The sequence below is a fragment of the Oncorhynchus nerka genome, linkage group LG7, assembly GCF_034236695.1.
Source record: "Oncorhynchus nerka isolate Pitt River linkage group LG7, Oner_Uvic_2.0, whole genome shotgun sequence".
Taxonomy (NCBI): domain Eukaryota; kingdom Metazoa; phylum Chordata; class Actinopteri; order Salmoniformes; family Salmonidae; genus Oncorhynchus; species Oncorhynchus nerka.
In genome coordinates, this window is record NC_088402.1 from 47129298 (window position 1) to 47149738 (window position 20441).

Sequence of the window (20441 nt, forward strand, 5' to 3'; positions counted from 1 at the left end):
CAAAAGTCCAAGTACTGCACCATAGTAGGCCAGATGATGATTATTGTGTGTAGATTGTTGCAAAATCTCAATTTAATTTATATTAAATTCAGGCTGTAACCCAACAAAATGTGGAAAAATTCAAAGGCTGTGAATACTTTCTGAAGTGCTTTCAGAATTTTTTCCACATTTTGTTTTGTTATGCCTGAATTTAATATAGATTAAATTTAGATTATGTGTCACACAATACCCCATCATGTCAAAGTGCAATTTGGTTTTTAGAAATGCATAAAAATTAATACAAAATTAAAAGCCGAAATGTCTGGAGTCAATAACAATTCACAACAATACACAAATCTAAAAGTCAAAGAATAGATTTAAGAAATATATAAATATTAGGACGAGCAATGTCAGAGTCCGGAGTATAAATATAAATATACTGTATATCTATCTGTGATGGGATGTGTATAGATTGTCTATACATAGAATATTTATTATATCTGGAGGATAGAATAGCATATATACAGCAATAGTTGAATAGGATGGCATTGACAAGAATACAGTATACAGTGCCTTCAGAAAGTAGTCAGACTTTTTGTTATGTTACAGCCTTATTCTAAAATTGATTAAATATGTTTTTTGGCAACAATCTACACATAATACCCCATAATGACAAGGCAAAAAAAATAAACAGAAATACCTTATTTACATAAATATTCAGACCCTTTGCTAGATTCAAAATTGAGCTCAGATTCATCCTGTTACCATTAATAATCCTTGTTTCTACAAATTGATTGGAGACCACATGTGGAATATTCAATTGATTGGACATGATTTGGAAAGGCACACACCTGTTTATATAAGGTCCCACAGTTGACAGTGCATGTCAGAGCAAAAAACAAGCCATGAGGTTCGAAGGAATTGTCCGTAGAGCTCCGAGACAGGATTGTGTAGAGTTACAGATCTGGAAAGGGTACCAAAACGTATCTGCAGCATTGAAAGTCGACGAGAACAAAGGGGCCTCCATCATTCTTAAATGGAAGAAGTTTGGAACCACCAAGACTCTTCCTAGAGCTGCCACCTAGCCAAACTGAGCAATCATGGGACTTGGGAGGTGACCAAGAACCCGAGGGTCACACTGACAGAGCTCTAGAGTTCCTCTGTGGAGATGGGAGAACCTTCCAGAACGACAACCATCTCTGCAGCACTCCACCAATCAGGCCTTTATGGTGGAGTGTCCAGACGGAAGCCACTCCTCAGTAAAATGCACATGACAGCCCGCTTGGAGTTTTCCAAAAGGCACCTAAAGACTCTAAGACCATGAGAAACAAGATTCGCTGGTCTAATGAAACCAAGATTGAGCACTTTGGCCTGAATGCCAAGCGTCACGTCTGGAGGAAACCTGGCATCATTTCTACGGTGAAGCACGGTGGTGGCAGCATCATGATGTGGGGATGTTCTTCAGTGGCAGGGACTGGGAGACTAGTCAGGATCAAGGCGATGATGAACGGAGCATAGTATAGAGAGCTCCTTGATGAAAACCTGCTCCAGTTCGCTTAGGACCTCAGACTGGGGCGACGGTTCACCTTCCAACAGGACAACAACCCTAAGCACATATCCAAGACAACTCAGGAGTGGCTTCGGGAAAAATCTTTGAATGTCCTTGAGTGGCCCAGCCAGAACCTGGACTTGAACCCATTCGAACATCTTTGGAGAGACCTGAAAATAGCTGTGAAGCAACGCTCCCCATCCAACCTTACAGATCTTGAGAAGATTTAAAGAGAAGAATGGGAGACACTCCCTAAATACATATGTGCCAAGTTTGTAGCGTCATAACAAAAAAGACTGAAGGTTACAATCGCTGACAAAAGATCTTCAAAAAAGTATTGAGTAAAGGGTCTGAAAATTTATGGAAATGTTATTTTTAAGTTTTATGTTATTTTTAAGATGTAAAAAAATGTTTTGGCATTGTCATTATTGGGTATATTGTGTATTTTTATGAGGGGAAAAAAGATTTAATACATTGTAGAATGAACATCAAGAGGTGTGAAAACTTTCCAAAGGCACTGTACAATATAATTGTGGATAACTTCACAATAACAAAATTCACTTAAAAAATGGCTTTTTATTATATTCAAATCAGAATAATTCGCCAAACATCAACAAAGAAAGCATTTATATGTGATAAAATAAAGATAAAATATCTGCACATCTTTGATAACAATTTTAAAACAAATCCGTATAAGCTCATTTATTCAGAGACAGAAAGCTAAGACCAGTGTCTGGGTCCCTCACACACCTCTCCAGAAGCTGCAAGTAGGTGAGGTTCTCTTGTGTGTTGGGGTCAAAAAAGCCCTTGGTGTCATCATCAGGGTCATCGAGGATCTGGTTCATTTCCTCATCAAAGTATCCTCTCTGGTACGCCACCTCTACTGGCACTCTATGACTGTACACTGGATCGATGATTCCACCAGTTGCAATCTGTGCCTCAAGAAGGCGAATTCCATGGTCCTTGACAATTAGATCCTTTTTCAAGGCCTGGAACAAGGAAATTGTGTTTCCTGTGTAGGGATCTTTGTATCCAGTGACTGCCCTCTCTGCTGAAAGCAGTTTGTTCTTCCACTCGTTCCCAACCACACCTTGAGCGGCTGCCTCTTCTACAGAGAGCTTCTTGTTCTTCACTGGGTCAATGACAAATCCAGTGGCAGCTTGAGCCTCCAGCAGAACCAGAGAGGTTCCAGGAGTTAGAAGACCTTTGGATTTGGCCTCGTAGATGCTCATGGTCTGTTTGGTGGACTGAACATATACACCTGCAATGCTATTAGTTCCCTCCAAGTACTTGTGTACTGAGTCCATTTCACTCACTTGGTTCACTGTGACTTTTCCTGTGTTGAGGTCTTCATAAAGTTTCATGTCAATGATTTTGAGGCAAGCAGCTCGCCAGCGGTGACATTCTTCCTGATACCATGGAAGCTTGTTTCTGTGGTTGTTGTGGTAATGGTTGTTTTCTCTGACTTTGTGTCAGGTGGTGGTATGCATGTTGACACTGAAGATGTTGTGGTTATTGTGGTGGTACTCTTTTGTTGAATACTTGCCAGGATAATCTCCATGAAGCGTTCAATAGTGATTGCTCCAGATTTATACTGCTGCACAAGCTCTCTCCTTCCCTCCTCTGTGATGTATTTTGAGTAGAGGAGATCCCATAGAGACACTTTCTGACCTTCAAATTTGCCTCCGGCCTTAGTTGTTGTCATAGCCTTTAGAGTGTTCTTGGTTTGCTCATCAATAAAGAAGTAAAATTCTCCTTTTTTGACAATTACGAGTAAGCTAAGGCCAGTATCTGGGTCTGTCACACACCTCTCCACAAGCTGCAGGTAGGTGAGGTTCTCTTGTGTGTTGGGGTCAAAAAGCCCTTGGTGTCATCATCAGGGTCATCGAGGATCTGGTTCATTTCCTCATCAAAGTATCCTCTCTGGTACGCCACCTCTACTGGCACTCTATGACTGTACACTGGATCGATGATTCCACCAGTTGCAATCTGTGCCTCAAGAAGGCGAATTCCATGGTCCTTGACAATTAGATCCTTTTTCAAGGCCTGGAACAAGGAAATTGTGTTTCCTGTGTAGGGATCTTTGTATCCAGTGACTGCCCTCTCTGCTGAAAGCAGTTTGTTCTTCCACTCGTTCCCAACCACACCTTGAGCGGCTGCCTCTTCTACAGAGAGTTTCTTGTTCTTCACTGGGTCAATGACAAATCCAGTGGCAGCTTGAGCCTCCAGCAGAACCAGAGAGGTTCCAGGAGTTAGAAGACCTTTGGATTTGGCCTCGTAGATGCTCATGGTCTGTTTGGTGGACTGAACATATACACCTGCAATGCTATTAGTTCCCTCCAAGTACTTGTGTACTGAGTCCATTTCACTCACTTGGTTCACTGTGACTTTTCCTGTGTTGAGGTCTTCATAAAGTTTCATGTCAATGATTTTTGAGGCAAGCAGCTCGCCAGCGGTGACATTCTTCCTGATACCATGGAAGCTTGTTTCTGTGGTTGTTGTGGTAATGGTTGTTTTCTCTGACTTTGTGTCAGGTGGTGGTATGCATGTTGACACTGAAGATGTTGTGGTTATTGTGGTGGTACTCTTTTGTTGAATACTTGCCAGGATAATCTCCATGAAGCGTTCAATAGTGATTGCTCCAGATTTATACTGCTGCACAAGCTCTCTCCTTCCCTCCTCTGTGATGTATTTTGAGTAGAGGAGATCCCATAGAGACACTTTCTGACCTTCAAAATTGCCTCCGGCCTTAGTTGTTGTCATAGCCTTTAGAGTGTTCTTGGTTTGCTCATCAATAAAGAAGTAAAATTCTCCTTTTTGACAATTACGAGTAAGCTAAGGCCAGTATCTGGGTCTGTCACACACCTCTCCACAAGCTGCAGGTAGGTGAGGTTCTCTTGTGTGTTGGGGTCAAAAAGCCCTTGGTGTCATCATCAGGGTCATCGAGGATCTGGTTCATTTCCTCATCAAAGTATCCTCTCTGGTACGCCACCTCTACTGGCACTCTATGACTGTACACTGGATCGATGATTCCACCAGTTGCAATCTGTGCCTCAAGAAGGCGAATTCCATGGTCCTTGACAATTAGATCCTTTTTCAAGGCCTGGAACAAGGAAATTGTGTTTCCTGTGTAGGGATCTTTGTATCCAGTGACTGCCCTCTCTGCTGAAAGCAATTTGTTCTTCCACTCGTTCCCAACCACACCTTGAGCGGCTGCCTCTTCTACAGAGAGTTTCTTGTTCTTCACTGGGTCAATGACAAATCCAGTGGCAGCTTGAGCCTCCAGCAGAACCAGAGAGGTTCCAGGAGTTAGAAGACCTTTGGATTTGGCCTCGTAGATGCTCATGGTCTGTTTGGTGGACTGAACAAATACACCTGCAATGCTATTAGTTCCCTCCAAGTACTTGTGTACTGAGTCCATTTCACTCACTTGGTTCACAGTGACTTTTCCTGTGTTGAGGTCTTCATAAAGTTTCATGTCAATGATTTTTGAGGCAAGCAGCTCGCCAGCGGTGACATTCTTCCTGATACCATGGAAGCTTGTTTCTGTGGTTGTTGTGGTAATGGTTGTTTTCTCTGACTTTGTGTCAGGTGGTGGTATGCATGTTGACACTGAAGATGTTGTGGTTATTGTGGTGGTACTCTTTTGTTGAATACTTGCCAGGATAATCTCCATGAAGCGTTCAATAGTGATTGCTCCAGATTTATACTGCTGCACAAGCTCTCTCCTTCCCTCCTCTGTGATGTATTTTGAGTAGAGGAGATCCCATAGAGACACTTTCTGACCTTCAAATTTGCCTCCGGCCTTAGTTGTTGTCATAGCCTTTAGAGTGTTCTTGGTTTGCTCATCAATAAAGAAGTAAAATTCTCCTTTTTTGACAATTACGAGTAAGCTAAGGCCAGTATCTGGGTCTGTCACACACCTCTCCACAAGCTGCAGGTAGGTGAGGTTCTCTTGTGTGTTGGGGTCAAAAAAGCCCTTGGTGTCATCATCAGGGTCATCGAGGATCTGGTTCATTTCCTCATCAAAGTATCCTCTCTGGTACGCCACCTCTACTGGCACTCTATGACTGTACACTGGATCGATGATTCCACCAGTTGCAATCTGTGCCTCAAGAAGGCGAATTCCATGGTCCTTGACAATTAGATCCTTTTTCAAGGCCTGGAACAAGGAAATTGTGTTTCCTGTGTAGGGATCTTTGTATCCAGTGACTGCCCTCTCTGCTGAAAGCAGTTTGTTCTTCCACTCGTTCCCAACCACACCTTGAGCGGCTGCCTCTTCTACAGAGAGCTTCTTGTTCTTCACTGGGTCAATGACAAATCCAGTGGCAGCTTGAGCCTCCAGCAGAACCAGAGAGGTTCCAGGAGTTAGAAGACCTTTGGATTTGGCCTCGTAGATGCTCATGGTCTGTTTGGTGGACTGAACATATACACCTGCAATGCTATTAGTTCCCTCCAAGTACTTGTGTACTGAGTCCATTTCACTCACTTGGTTCACTGTGACTTTTCCTGTGTTGAGGTCTTCATAAAGTTTCATGTCAATGATTTTTGAGGCAAGCAGCTCGCCAGCGGTGACATTCTTCCTGATACCATGGAAGCTTGTTTCTGTGGTTGTTGTGGTAATGGTTGTTTTCTCTGACTTTGTGTCAGGTGGTGGTATGCATGTTGACACTGAAGATGTTGTGGTTATTGTGGTGGTAGTCTTTTGTTGAATACTTGCTAGGATAATCTCCATGAAGCGTTCAATAGTGATTGCTCCAGATTTATACTGCTGCACAAGCTCTCTCCTTCTCTCCTCTGTGATGTATTTTGAGTAGAGGAGATCCCATAGAGACACTTTCTGACCTTCAAATTTGCCTCCGGCCTTAGTTGTTGTCATAGCCTTTAGAGTGTTCTTGGTTTGCTCATCAATAAAGAAGTAAAATTCTCCTTTTTTGACAATTACGAGTAAGCTAAGGCCAGTATCTGGGTCTGTCACACACCTCTCCACAAGCTGCAGGTAGGTGAGGTTCTCTTGTGTGTTGGGGTCAAAAAAGCCCTTGGTGTCATCATCAGGGTCATCGAGGATCTGGTTCATTTCCTCATCAAAGTATCCTCTCTGGTACGCCACCTCTACTGGCACTCTATGACTGTACACTGGATCGATGATTCCACCAGTTGCAATCTGTGCCTCAAGAAGGCGAATTCCATGGTCCTTGACAATTAGATCCTTTTTCAAGGCCTGGAACAAGGAAATTGTGTTTCCTGTGTAGGGATCTTTGTATCCAGTGACTGCCCTCTCTGCTGAAAGCAATTTGTTCTTCCACTCGTTCCCAACCACACCTTGAGCGGCTGCCTCTTCTACAGAGAGTTTCTTGTTCTTCACTGGGTCAATGACAAATCCAGTGGCAGCTTGAGCCTCCAGCAGAACCAGAGAGGTTCCAGGAGTTAGAAGACCTTTGGATTTGGCCTCGTAGATGCTCATGGTCTGTTTGGTGGACTGAACAAATACACCTGCAATGCTATTAGTTCCCTCCAAGTACTTGTGTACTGAGTCCATTTCACTCACTTGGTTCACAGTGACTTTTCCTGTGTTGAGGTCTTCATAGAGTTTCTTGTCAATGATTTTTGAGGCAAGCAGCTCGCCAGCGGTGACATTCTTCCTGATACCATGAAAGCTAGTCTCTGTGGTTGTTGTGGTGATGGTTGTTTTCTCTGACTTTGTCTCAGGTGGTGGTGTGTATGTTGTCACTGAAGATGTTGTGTTTATTGTGGTGGTAGTCTTTTGTTGAATACTTGCTAGGATAATCTCCATGAAGCGTTCAATAGTGATTGCTCCAGATTTATACTGCTGCACAAGCTCTCTCCTTCTCTCCTCTGTGATGTATTTTGAGTAGAGGAGATCCCATAGAGACACTTTCTGACCTTGAAATTTGCCTCCGGCCTTAGTTGTTGTCATAGCCTTTAGAGTGTTCTTGGTTTGCTCATCAATAAAGAAGTAAAATTCTCCTTTTTTGACAATTACGAGTAAGCTAAGGCCAGTATCTGGGTCTGTCACACACCTCTCCACAAGCTGCAGGTAGGTGAGGTTCTCTTGTGTGTTGGGGTCAAAAAAGCCCTTGGTGTCATCATCAGGGTCATCGAGGATCTGGTTCATTTCCTCATCAAAGTATCCTCTCTGGTACGCCACCTCTACTGGCACTCTATGACTGTACACTGGATCGATGATTCCACCAGTTGCAATCTGTGCCTCAAGAAGGCGAATTCCATGGTCCTTGACAATTAGATCCTTTTTCAAGGCCTGGAACAAGGAAATTGTGTTTCCTGTGTAGGGATCTTTGTATCCAGTGACTGCCCTCTCTGCTGAAAGCAATTTGTTCTTCCACTCGTTCCCAACCACACCTTGAGCGGCTGCCTCTTCTACAGAGAGTTTCTTGTTCTTCACTGGGTCAATGACAAATCCAGTGGCAGCTTGAGCCTCAGCAGAACCAGAGAGGTTCCAGGAGTTAGAAGACCTTTGGATTTGGCCTCGTAGATGCTCATGGTCTGTTTGGTGGACTGAACAAATACACCTGCAATGCTATTAGTTCCCTCCAAGTACTTGTGTACTGAGTCCATTTCACTCACTTGGTTCACTGTGACTTTTCCTGTGTTGAGGTCTTCATAAAGTTTCATGTCAATGATTTTTGAGGCAAGCAGCTCGCCAGCGGTGACATTCTTCCTGATACCATGGAAGCTTGTTTCTGTGGTTGTTGTGGTGATGGTTGTTTTCTCTGACTTTGTCTCAGGTGGTGGTGTGTATGTTGACACTGAAGATGTTGTGTTTATTGTGGTGGTAGTCTTTTGTTGAATACTTGCTAGGATAATCTCAATGAAGCGTTCAATAGTGATTGCTCCAGATTTATACTGCTGCACAAGCTCTCTCCTTCTCTCCTCTGTGATGTATTTTGAGTAGAGGAGATCCCATAGAGACACTTTCTGTCCTTGAAATTTGCCTCCGGCCTTAGTTGTTGTCATAGCCTTTAGAATGTTCTTGGTTTGCTCATCAATGAAGAAGTAAAACTCTCCTTTTTTGACAATTACGAGTAAGCTAAGGCCAGTATCTGGGTCTGTCACACACCTCTCCACAAGCTGCAGGTAGGTGAGGTTTTCTTGTGTGTTGGGGTCAAAAAAGCCCTTGGTGTCATCGTCAGGGTCATCGAGGATCTGGTTCATTTCCTCATCAAAGTATCCTCTCTGGTACGCCACCTCTACTGGCACTCTATGACTGTACACTGGATCGATGATTCCACCAGTTGCAATCTGTGCCTCAAGAAGGCGAATTCCATGGTCCTTGACAATTAGATCCTTTTTCAAGGCCTGGAACAAGGAAATTGTGTTTCCTGTGTAGGGATCTTTGTATCCAGTGACTGCCCTCTCTGCTGAAAGCAGTTTGTTCTTCCACTCGTTCCCAACCACACCTTGAGCGGCTGCCTCTTCTACAGAGAGCTTCTTGTTCTTCACTGGGTCAATGACAAATCCAGTGGCAGCTTGAGCCTCCAGCAGAACCAGAGAGGTTCCAGGAGTTAGAAGACCTTTGGATTTGGCCTCGTAGATGCTCATGGTCTGTTTGGTGGACTGAACATATACACCTGCAATGCTATTAGATCCCTCCAAGTACTTGTGTACTGAGTCCATTTCACTCACTTGGTTCACTGTGACTTTTCCTGTGTTGAGGTCTTCATAAAGTTTCATGTCAATGATTTTTGAGGCAAGCAGCTCGCCAGCGGTGACATTCTTCCTGATACCATGGAAGCTTGTTTCTGTGGTTGTTGTGGTAATGGTTGTTTTCTCTGACTTTGTGTCAGGTGGTGGTGTGCATGTTGACACTGAAGATGTTGTGGTTATTGTGGTGGTAGTCTTTTGTTGAATACTTGCCAGGATAATCTCCATGAAGCGTTCAATAGTGATTGCTCCAGATTTATACTGCTGCACAAGCTCTCTCCTTCTCTCCTCTGTGATGTATTTTGAGTAGAGGAGATCCCATAGAGATACTTTCTGTCCTTGAAATTTGCCTCCGGCCTTAGTTGTTGTCATAGCCTTTAGAGTGTTCTTGGTTTGCTCATCAATAAAGAAGTAAAATTCTCCTTTTTTGACAATTACGAGTAAGCTAAGGCCAGTATCTGGGTCTGTCACACACCTCTCCACAAGCTGCAGGTAGGTGAGGTTCTCTTGTGTGTTGGGGTCAAAAAGCCCTTGGTGTCATCATCAGGGTCATCGAGGATCTGGTTCATTTCCTCATCAAAGTATCCTCTCTGGTACGCCACCTCTACTGGCACTCTATGACTGTACACTGGATCGATGATTCCACCAGTTGCAATCTGTGCCTCAAGAAGGCGAATTCCATGGTCCTTGACAATTAGATCCTTTTTCAAGGCCTGGAACAAGGAAATTGTGTTTCCTGTGTAGGGATCTTTGTATCCAGTGACTGCCCTCTCTGCTGAAAGCAGTTTGTTCTTCCACTCGTTCCCAACCACACCTTGAGCGGCTGCCTCTTCTACAGAGAGTTTCTTGTTCTTCACTGGGTCAATGACAAATCCAGTGGCAGCTTGAGCCTCCAGCAGAACCAGAGAGGTTCCAGGAGTTAGAAGACCTTTGGATTTGGCCTCGTAGATGCTCATGGTCTGTTTGGTGGACTGAACAAATACACCTGCAATGCTATTAGTTCCCTCCAAGTACTTGTGTACTGAGTCCATTTCACTCACTTGGTTCACTGTGACTTTTCCTGTGTTGAGGTCTTCATAAAGTTTCATGTCAATGATTTTTGAGGCAAGCAGCTCGCCAGCGGTGACATTCTTCCTGATACCATGGAAGCTTGTTTCTGTGGTTGTTGTGGTAATGGTTGTTTTCTCTGACTTTGTGTCAGGTGGTGGTGTGCATGTTGACACTGAAGATGTTGTGGTTATTGTGGTGGTAGTCTTTTGTTGAATACTTGCCAGGATAATCTCCATGAAGCGTTCAATAGTGATTGCTCCAGATTTATACTGCTGCACAAGCTCTCTCCTTCTCTCCTCTGTGATGTATTTTGAGTAGAGGAGATCCCATAGAGATACTTTCTGTCCTTGAAATTTGCCTCCGGCCTTAGTTGTTGTCATAGCCTTTAGAATGTTCTTGGTTTGCTCATCAATGAAGAAGTAAAACTCTCCTTTTTTGACAATTACGAGTAAGCTAAGGCCAGTATCTGGGTCTGTCACACACCTCTCCACAAGCTGCAGGTAGGTGAGGTTTTCTTGTGTGTTGGGGTCAAAAAAGCCCTTGGTGTCATCGTCAGGGTCATCGAGGATCTGGTTCATTTCCTCATCAAAGTATCCTCTCTGGTACGCCACCTCTACTGGCACTCTATGACTGTACACTGGATCGATGATTCCACCAGTTGCAATCTGTGCCTCAAGAAGGCGAATTCCATGGTCCTTGACAATTAGATCCTTTTTCAAGGCCTGGAACAAGGAAATTGTGTTTCCTGTGTAGGGATCTTTGTATCCAGTGACTGCCCTCTCTGCTGAAAGCAGTTTGTTCTTCCACTCGTTCCCAACCACACCTTGAGCGGCTGCCTCTTCTACAGAGAGTTTCTTGTTCTTCACTGGGTCAATGACAAATCCAGTGGCAGCTTGAGCCTCCAGCAGAACCAGAGAGGTTCCAGGAGTTAGAAGACCTTTGGATTTGGCCTCGTAGATGCTCATGGTCTGTTTGGTGGACTGAACAAATACACCTGCAATGCTATTAGATCCCTCCAAGTACTTGTGTACTGAGTCCATTTCACTCACTTGGTTCACTGTGACTTTTCCTGTGTTGAGGTCTTCATAAAGTTTCATGTCAATGATTTTTGAGGCAAGCAGCTCGCCAGCGGTGACATTCTTCCTGATACCATGGAAGCTTGTTTCTGTGGTTGTTGTGGTAATGGTTGTTTTCTCTGACTTTGTGTCAGGTGGTGGTGTGCATGTTGACACTGAAGATGTTGTGGTTATTGTGGTGGTAGTCTTTTGTTGAATACTTGCCAGGATAATCTCCATGAAGCGTTCAATAGTGATTGCTCCAGATTTATACTGCTGCACAAGCTCTCTCCTTCTCTCCTCTGTGATGTATTTTGAGTAGAGGAGATCCCATAGAGATACTTTCTGTCCTTGAAATTTGCCTCCGGCCTTAGTTGTTGTCATAGCCTTTAGAATGTTCTTGGTTTGCTCATCAATGAAGAAGTAAAACTCTCCTTTTTGACAATTACGAGTAAGCTAAGGCCAGTATCTGGGTCTGTCACACACCTCTCCACAAGCTGCAGGTAGGTGAGGTTTTCTTGTGTGTTGGGGTCAAAAAAGCCCTTGGTGTCATCGTCAGGGTCATCGAGGATCTGGTTCATTTCCTCATCAAAGTATCCTCTCTGGTACGCCACCTCTACTGGCACTCTATGACTGTACACTGGATCGATGATTCCACCAGTTGCAATCTGTGCCTCAAGAAGGCGAATTCCATGGTCCTTGACAATTAGATCCTTTTTCAAGGCCTGGAACAAGGAAATTGTGTTTCCTGTGTAGGGATCTTTGTATCCAGTGACTGCCCTCTCTGCTGAAAGCAGTTTGTTCTTCCACTCGTTCCCAACCACACCTTGAGCGGCTGCCTCTTCTACAGAGAGCTTCTTGTTCTTCACTGGGTCAATGACAAATCCAGTGGCAGCTTGAGCCTCCAGCAGAACCAGAGAGGTTCCAGGAGTTAGAAGACCTTTGGATTTGGCCTCGTAGATGCTCATGGTCTGTTTGGTGGACTGAACATATACACCTGCAATGCTATTAGATCCCTCCAAGTACTTGTGTACTGAGTCCATTTCACTCACTTGGTTCACTGTGACTTTTCCTGTGTTGAGGTCTTCATAAAGTTTCATGTCAATGATTTTTGAGGCAAGCAGCTCGCCAGCGGTGACATTCTTCCTGATACCATGGAAGCTTGTTTCTGTGGTTGTTGTGGTAATGGTTGTTTTCTCTGACTTTGTGTCAGGTGGTGGTGTGCATGTTGACACTGAAGATGTTGTGGTTATTGTGGTGGTAGTCTTTTGTTGAATACTTGCCAGGATAATCTCCATGAAGCGTTCAATAGTGATTGCTCCAGATTTATACTGCTGCACAAGCTCTCTCCTTCTCTCCTCTGTGATGTATTTTGAGTAGAGGAGATCCCATAGAGATACTTTCTGTCCTTGAAATTTGCCTCCGGCCTTAGTTGTTGTCATAGCCTTTAGAGTGTTCTTGGTTTGCTCATCAATAAAGAAGTAAAATTCTCCTTTTTTGACAATTACGAGTAAGCTAAGGCCAGTATCTGGGTCTGTCACACACCTCTCCACAAGCTGCAGGTAGGTGAGGTTCTCTTGTGTGTTGGGGTCAAAAAGCCCTTGGTGTCATCATCAGGGTCATCGAGGATCTGGTTCATTTCCTCATCAAAGTATCCTCTCTGGTACGCCACCTCTACTGGCACTCTATGACTGTACACTGGATCGATGATTCCACCAGTTGCAATCTGTGCCTCAAGAAGGCGAATTCCATGGTCCTTGACAATTAGATCCTTTTTCAAGGCCTGGAACAAGGAAATTGTGTTTCCTGTGTAGGGATCTTTGTATCCAGTGACTGCCCTCTCTGCTGAAAGCAGTTTGTTCTTCCACTCGTTCCCAACCACACCTTGAGCGGCTGCCTCTTCTACAGAGAGCTTCTTGTTCTTCACTGGGTCAATGACAAATCCAGTGGCAGCTTGAGCCTCCAGCAGAACCAGAGAGGTTCCAGGAGTTAGAAGACCTTTGGATTTGGCCTCGTAGATGCTCATGGTCTGTTTGGTGGACTGAACATATACACCTGCAATGCTATTAGTTCCCTCCAAGTACTTGTGTACTGAGTCCATTTCACTCACTTGGTTCACTGTGACTTTTCCTGTGTTGAGGTCTTCATAAAGTTTCATGTCAATGATTTTTGAGGCAAGCAGCTCGCCAGCGGTGACATTCTTCCTGATACCATGGAAGCTTGTCTCTGTGGTTGTTGTGGTGATGGTTGTTTTCTCTGACTTTGTCTCAGGTGGTGGTGTGTATGTTGACACTGAAGATGTTGTGGTTATTGTGGTGGTAGTCTTTTGTTGAATACTTGCTAGGATAATCTCCATGAAGCGTTCAATAGTGATTGCTCCAGATTTATACTGCTGCACAAGCTCTCTCCTTCTCTCCTCTGTGATGTATTTTGAGTAGAGGAGATCCCATAGAGATACGTTCTGTCCTTGAAATTTGCCTCCGGCCTTAGTTGTTGTCATAGCCTTTAGAATAGTCTTGGTTTGCTCATCAATGAAGAAATAAAACTCTCCTTTTTTGACAATTACGAGTAAGCTAAGGCCAGTATCTGGGTCTGTCACACACCTCTCCACAAGCTGCAGGTAGGTGAGGTTCTCTTGTGTGTTGGGGTCAAAAAAGCCCTTGGTGTCATCGTCAGGGTCATCGAGGATCTGGTTCATTTCCTCATCAAAGTATCCTCTCTGGTACGCCACCTCTACTGGCACTCTATGACTGTACACTGGATCGATGATTCCACCAGTTGCAATCTGTGCCTCAAGAAGGCGAATTCCATGGTCCTTGACAATTAGATCCTTTTTCAAGGCCTGGAACAAGGAAATTGTGTTTCCTGTGTAGGGATCTTTGTATCCAGTGACTGCCCTCTCTGCTGAAAGCAGTTTGTTCTTCCACTCGTTCCCAACCACACCTTGAGCGGCTGCCTCTTCTACAGAGAGCTTCTTGTTCTTCACTGGGTCAATGACAAATCCAGTGGCAGCTTGAGCCTCCAGCAGAACCAGAGAGGTTCCGGGAGTTAGAAGACCTTTGGATTTGGCCTCGTAGATGCTCATTATCTCTTTGGTGGATTCAATTCTTACTCCTGCAATGGAATTTGTTGCGCCCCCAAGGTACTTTTGAATAGATTCCATTTCCCCTACAGTCTCTTCAGTAACTTCTCCATGGATAATCTGAGTGAAGAGTTCCTTTGATATGATTTGTGACTCATAAAGCTCACTTGCTGATACCTGCTTCCTCAGTCCTTTGAACTTGATTTGTTTTGATGTCACTTCCTGTATTATTATGATGACTATTTCTATTATCTCTTTCATTGTCAATGATCTTGTCTTGTACTGTTTCAAGAGCTGCTCTCGCTTCAGTTTTGAAATGTATTCAGAGATTAACACATCCCACATTGACACTTGTTTGTCTTCAAATTTACCTGCATTGATGACCACAATTTTGTCTTTGAATTCCTGCTCTGTTTGTTCATCTGTGTGAAAGTCACCTCCAGCTTCAACATGTAATGGTAGGAGTAAAAGTCCTGTATGAGTATCCTTTTCACATCTCTCTCTTAACTGAAGGTATGTTAGGTTTTCCTTGGTGCTGGGGTCAAAGAATCCTTTTGTGTCATCATTTGGATTAGACATTACTTCACTTGTTTCTTCATCAAGGTAGCCATTTTTCTTGGCGACATGAGAAGGTATCCTGTAGCTGTTGACTGGGTCAATTATTCCCCCTGTTGCAATTTGTGCTTCTAGCAGATGTATCCCATGGCCTTTCTCGATCAGATCTTTTTTCATGGCTTCAAATAAAGATATTGTGTCATCTGTGTATGGATCTACATATCCAGTGACTGCTCGTTCAGCTGAGAGTAGTTTTTCATGTATTTCTAGTCCAATTAGTCGTTCTCTTGCGGCCTCATCAACAGATAGATATTTGTTCTTGATTGGATCGATGACAAACCCTGTTGCAGCCTGAGCCTCAAGCAGTTTCAGTGCAGTACCAGGTGTTAGCAAACCTTGTGTCTTTGCCTCATAAATGCTCATTACTTTTTTGGATGGAAGAATCTGGACGCCAGCAACACTTCCTGTACCCCTTAGGTATTGCTTCACAGAATCCAGTTTGGTCACTTGTTCAAGAGTTACTTTTCCTTCCTCCAAACTCCTGAAGGTATTGGCATCGATTATGCTTGATTTCAATAGTTGTTTTGCAGAGACCGGCTTTCTCAAACCTATTGTTGTTTTCAGAGTTTTGTTCTCTTCCAGTTTTGTAATGGTGGAAATGACCAAAGTGATTATTACTTGTATGGTTATCTTCTTTGTTCTGTATTTTTCAAGGAACTGGAGTCTCTGATCATCAGTAAAGTATCCAGAGTGAATCAAATACCAAAGAGAGACCGTCTTTCCTGAATAACGCCCTACTGATATGCTAACAGTTGTCTTTTCAAACTCCTGTTTAATCTCAGCGTCTGAGTACAATTTTTCCGTTTCATTCTGTGTTTTAGTTTTGTCCATCAGTGGCAGAAGTAACAGACCCGTCTCTGGGTCCTTTATGCACTGCTCCATCATTTCCATGTAGGTCAAGTTTGCTTGTGTCCTTGGGTCAAAAAATCCCTTGGTGTCATCACTGGGATCTGTCAGGATTTGATTAAGCTCTACATCAAAGTATCCCTTTCTGTAAGCAACTTCAAGGGGCAAATGCAGACACTTCAATGGGTCAATGATGCCACCTGTTGCAATCTGGGCTTCAAGTAAACGAATGCCATGCTGCTGCAGGATCAGATCTTTCTTCATGGCTTGAAAGAGTGAGATCTTTTTGTCAGTGTAGGGGTCTGTGTAGCCAGTTACTGCCTTCTCTGCTGATAAGAGCTTTTCGTACAGTTCTGGGCCAATTATCTTCTCTTTCAGAGCATGATCCACAGTCAGTTTCTGGTTATGGAGAGGGTCAATGATAAAGCCTGTGGCAGCTTGTGCTTCCAGAAGAGATAGCGCAGTACCAGGAGTCAGGATGCCCTTTTTCTTGGCCTCATAGATGCTCAGTTTTTGACTGGAGGGTTGGAGTATCACCCCAGCTACACAGCTGTTTCCTCTCAGATAGGTTCTAACTGTGTCTATCTTCAGTATATCCTTGTTGGTCAGTTTCCCTTCAATCAGACTTTTGTATGTCTTTTCATCCACAATTTCCAACCTCAAAAGGTCCACAACAGAAACATTCCCCCTCAGACCCTCAAAGTTAAGACCAGCTTGCCACTTTATCTCCTTGCATTCAATGATTTCCAGGATAATTACAATGATTTCATTGATTGTGATCATCCTTGACTTGTACAGTTTGAATAACTCCTGCCTTTTGTCCTCACACAGATATTCAGAGTTGATGAGATCCCAGAGTGTTACATGCTTGCAGCTGAACCTGCCATACTTAACAGTGACATTTGTAGCTTGGAATGTCTCCTTTATGTGATCTTGTATGTTGACTCTGTTGCTTTTGCCTTTGAGGGGCAGAAGACAAAGGCCTGTGCTTGGATCAGTGACACACCTAGCCATGAGCTTCAGGTATGTGAGGTTTTCATGAGTGTTGGGGTCAAAGAAGCCCTTAGTGTCATCACTTGGATCATCAAGAATCTGATTCATTTCCTCATTGAAATATCCCCTCTTGTATGCTACATGGACAGGAATACGATGGCTGTTAAGAGGGTCAATGATTCCTCCAGTGGCAATCTGTGCCTCCAGCAGACGAATTCCATGGTCTTGTAAGATGAGGTCTTTCTGCATGGCTTGGAACAGAGAGATGGTTTTGCCAGTGTATGGATCTTTGTAACCAGTCACTGCTTTCTCCGCTGAACGCAGCTTTCCATGAAGGTCAGGTCCCACTATGTTTGCCTTCACTGCCTCATCCACTGAAAACTTTCTATTGGCAATAGGGTCAATGATGAAGCCTGTTGCTGCTTGAGCTTCCAGTAGAATCAGTGCAGTTCCTGGCATTAGCTTTCCCTTTTGTCTGGCCTGGTAGATTGTCATGATCTGAGAATCAGGAAGCAAAACACCTGCAATGCTGTCTTTCCCTTGTAAGTACATTTGAACAGTTTCATCCTCTGTGACCTCCTTCACTGTCTTCTTCCCCTTGTTGAGTTCCTCCAGGATATTCTCACTAATGATATCTGCCTCTACCAGCTGCTTTGCTGTGACAGTCTCCCGGATTCCTTCAAAGACGACGTTGGTTCTTTTCACTGATTGCTCTATAACCTCCATAATTTTTCTGATCATCATCTTCATTGTAAGGTGTCCCTGTGTGTATTGCCGAATGATGTCTTGCCTCTGATGTTCGTTGAAGTATTCTGACATCAGCAATTCCCAAAGGGATACAATCATTCCCATGTACTTCCCACAAGTCACCCTCACTCTCACTTCTTTGAAGTTAAGTTTGGTTTGATAGTCGACGAAATTATGATTCCGACCACCTGACTGTTCCATAAGGGGAAGCAGGCAGAGTCCAGTGGCTGGGTCGATGACACATCGTCCCATCAGCTGAAGGTATGTCAGATTTTCCTTTGTGTTTGGATCAAAGAATCCTTTGGTGTCATCTCCTGAGTCTGCAAGTATTGCATTCATGTTTTCATCAAAGAAACCTCGCTTGTAGGCCACGTCCACAGGAAGTCTGTGACTGTTGATGGGATCAATTATTCCTCCTGTGGCGATTTGAGCTTCCAGTAAGCGAATTCCATGCTCCTTCACGATTAGGTCCTTTGACAATGCCTGAAACAGGGATATTGTTTCACTTGTGTAGGGGTCTTTGTATCCTGTGACTGCCCGCTCAGCCGAAAGCAGTTTAGCATGGTAGTCAGGGCCCACAACTTTGTTTTTAATAGCCTCGTCCACGCTGAATTTCTTGTTCTGAACAGGGTCAATCATAAAACCAGTGGCAGCCTGTGCCTCAAGAAGAACTAGAGCTGTTCCAGGCATAAGAATGCCCTGCTTCATGGCTTGATAGATACTCATTCTCTGATTGGACGAGAGCATAGCTACACCAGAGATACCTCCTTTACCTTCCAGGTACTCTTTCACAGTCTCCATGAGCATCACATCCTGAGTGGTTGTTTTGCCTTCCTGCAAGTCGTCATAGGTCTCTTTGTCAATGATGTTTGCTGCCAGGAGCTCAGTGGAAGACACCCCCCTTCGCAGGCCTTTGAAGGTGATGCATACTGGGAGCAGCAGTAAGCCAGTGTCAGGATCCACTATGCATTTCTCTATCAGATGTGAGTAGTTAAGATTTTCTTGTGAGTTTGGATCATAGAAAACTTTGAGGTCTTCCATCTGGTCAGAGAGTAAACCTTTTTCATAGTGTCCCTTCTCAATCGCTGAGTCCACTGAAACATGTTTTTTTTCAACTGGGTCAAATAGGCCTTTTGTGGATATCTGTGCCTCAAGCAACCGGGATCCGTAATTTTTTGGAATCACATCCTTTTGTATGGCTTGGAATACAGACATTTTTTCATTTGTATAAGGATCTATGTAACCATCAATGGCTCTCTCAGCAACAAGGAGTTTTTCTCTCATCTCAGGTCCAATTATTCCTTCCTTGACAGCTTCTTCTATTGGAAGTTTCCGGTTGTTGATAAGGTCTATGATTCCCTCAGTGGCAGCCTGGGCCTCCAACAGGGCCAATGCTGTGCCAGGCTTCAGTAGACGTTTCTTCATGGCCTGATATATTGTTATCTTCTGCTTTGTCTTCTCCAGGAAGACTCCAGCTACTGCACCGGTGCCTTGTGCCTGGCCATTTTCATTCCCTTCCATATCTTTAGTGATCAGCTCAATCTTGACTTTCAAATCTGTGTAAAGATACAGAGAAAAACAAATGTAAATAGGAAAAGCACTTGCACATTTGAGTTTGCTTGTTGCAGGTGAATGGGAATAATTGGATGATAAGGCCAAACAGCCAACACATAATCTTAAGCAAAGTGATACTGTCAAGAGCAGGTTTTCCTTTTCTTTTACAATATCAGGTTGCAAAGGTTCATTTTCACTTAGAAATCTTTAGTAATAGTTTTATGTTTTATCAATGATTTACTCTGAAGAATGACTTCAAATTATTTGTTTGCTTGTGCTGTATTATTTCATATCAGTTTCATGGCATTAACTTTCAAAAAAATCTTGCCTGGGCTCATATGCCTGATGTTGCAGTTGTTTGCAGGTATAAATAAACACAATTTTAAATCAGTTCAATCTAATGTAATTTCAGTAATGAAGTGAAAACAATTGTCTGGTTGATTGTGGATTTTAAGATGTAATATGATTTTAGTTCATTTCCTGCAATAACTAGAAATTAAATGGACCACAACTACAGTCAGTGTAACATTGTGAAATGTATTTATTTGTTTAGGCATGCTAAAGCAACTGTTGGAAAGGTGTAGACTTAAAATGGAAATATGGGGGAACTATAAAACCTAAGAGCACTTAAATGTAACCTGAAACATTATTGTAACTCAACATATTTTTGAGAGAAGACACTGATCATGAATATATAATTCTTAATTCCACTAGATTAGGTTTATATTGTTGAATGTTATCAATAAATGCACTTGTGCATGTTAAGACATAAGACAACAATGGGTAAATGAGCCAGAAAAGCACACAGCTTGACTAAAAAACATACACTTCATCTACAGTGACATAATTCATAAAAAGTTGAGCAGAAATATGGTGCATTCACTAGGCCCCATGCTCATCAAAACATAAGATCAAACGTGTTTGGGGGAGCACAATAACGGTAGCTAGCAAACTCACATACATTGCAGTGTTTCATTACACTTGACCTTATTTTAGCGCCCAAAACATTTAATATGAATACCATTGTAAAGCACAATTTCTCCCCTTTCCAGCAAAATCAATGATGAGACCTTCATGCTACCCGTCTCTGCATGATTGAAGAAAGCAATGGAGCTCACCCGTGTCTTTTCAAAAATCACCTATAAAATCTAAATAAAACACTATAAAGACTTTATATAATGTCTCATCACATACCAATAGTATTTGAAGGTTTGTGTTGAATTTGAATTTGAATAGGGTTTTTAGTCCGGCGCTAAAGTTATCTTCACAAGTAAACTGCGGCTGTCGC

At 43.2% G+C, this 20441-nt stretch overlaps 1 protein-coding gene across 1 annotated transcript; it reads right to left on the reverse strand.

Moving 5' to 3' along the window:
• Positions 1–2084: 2084 nt before the first annotated feature.
• On the reverse strand, positions 2085–19135 carry eppk1 (epiplakin 1). The gene is given in 9 exon segments (XM_029657424.2): positions 2085–2900; positions 2903–3388; positions 3391–4347; positions 4350–4445; positions 4448–7990; positions 7993–9741; positions 9744–11756; positions 11759–12913; positions 12916–19135. Coding segments are annotated over 9 exon segments (16878 nt in total). The 5' UTR covers positions 19121–19135; the 3' UTR covers positions 2085–2226.
• Positions 19136–20441: the final 1306 nt, after the last annotated feature.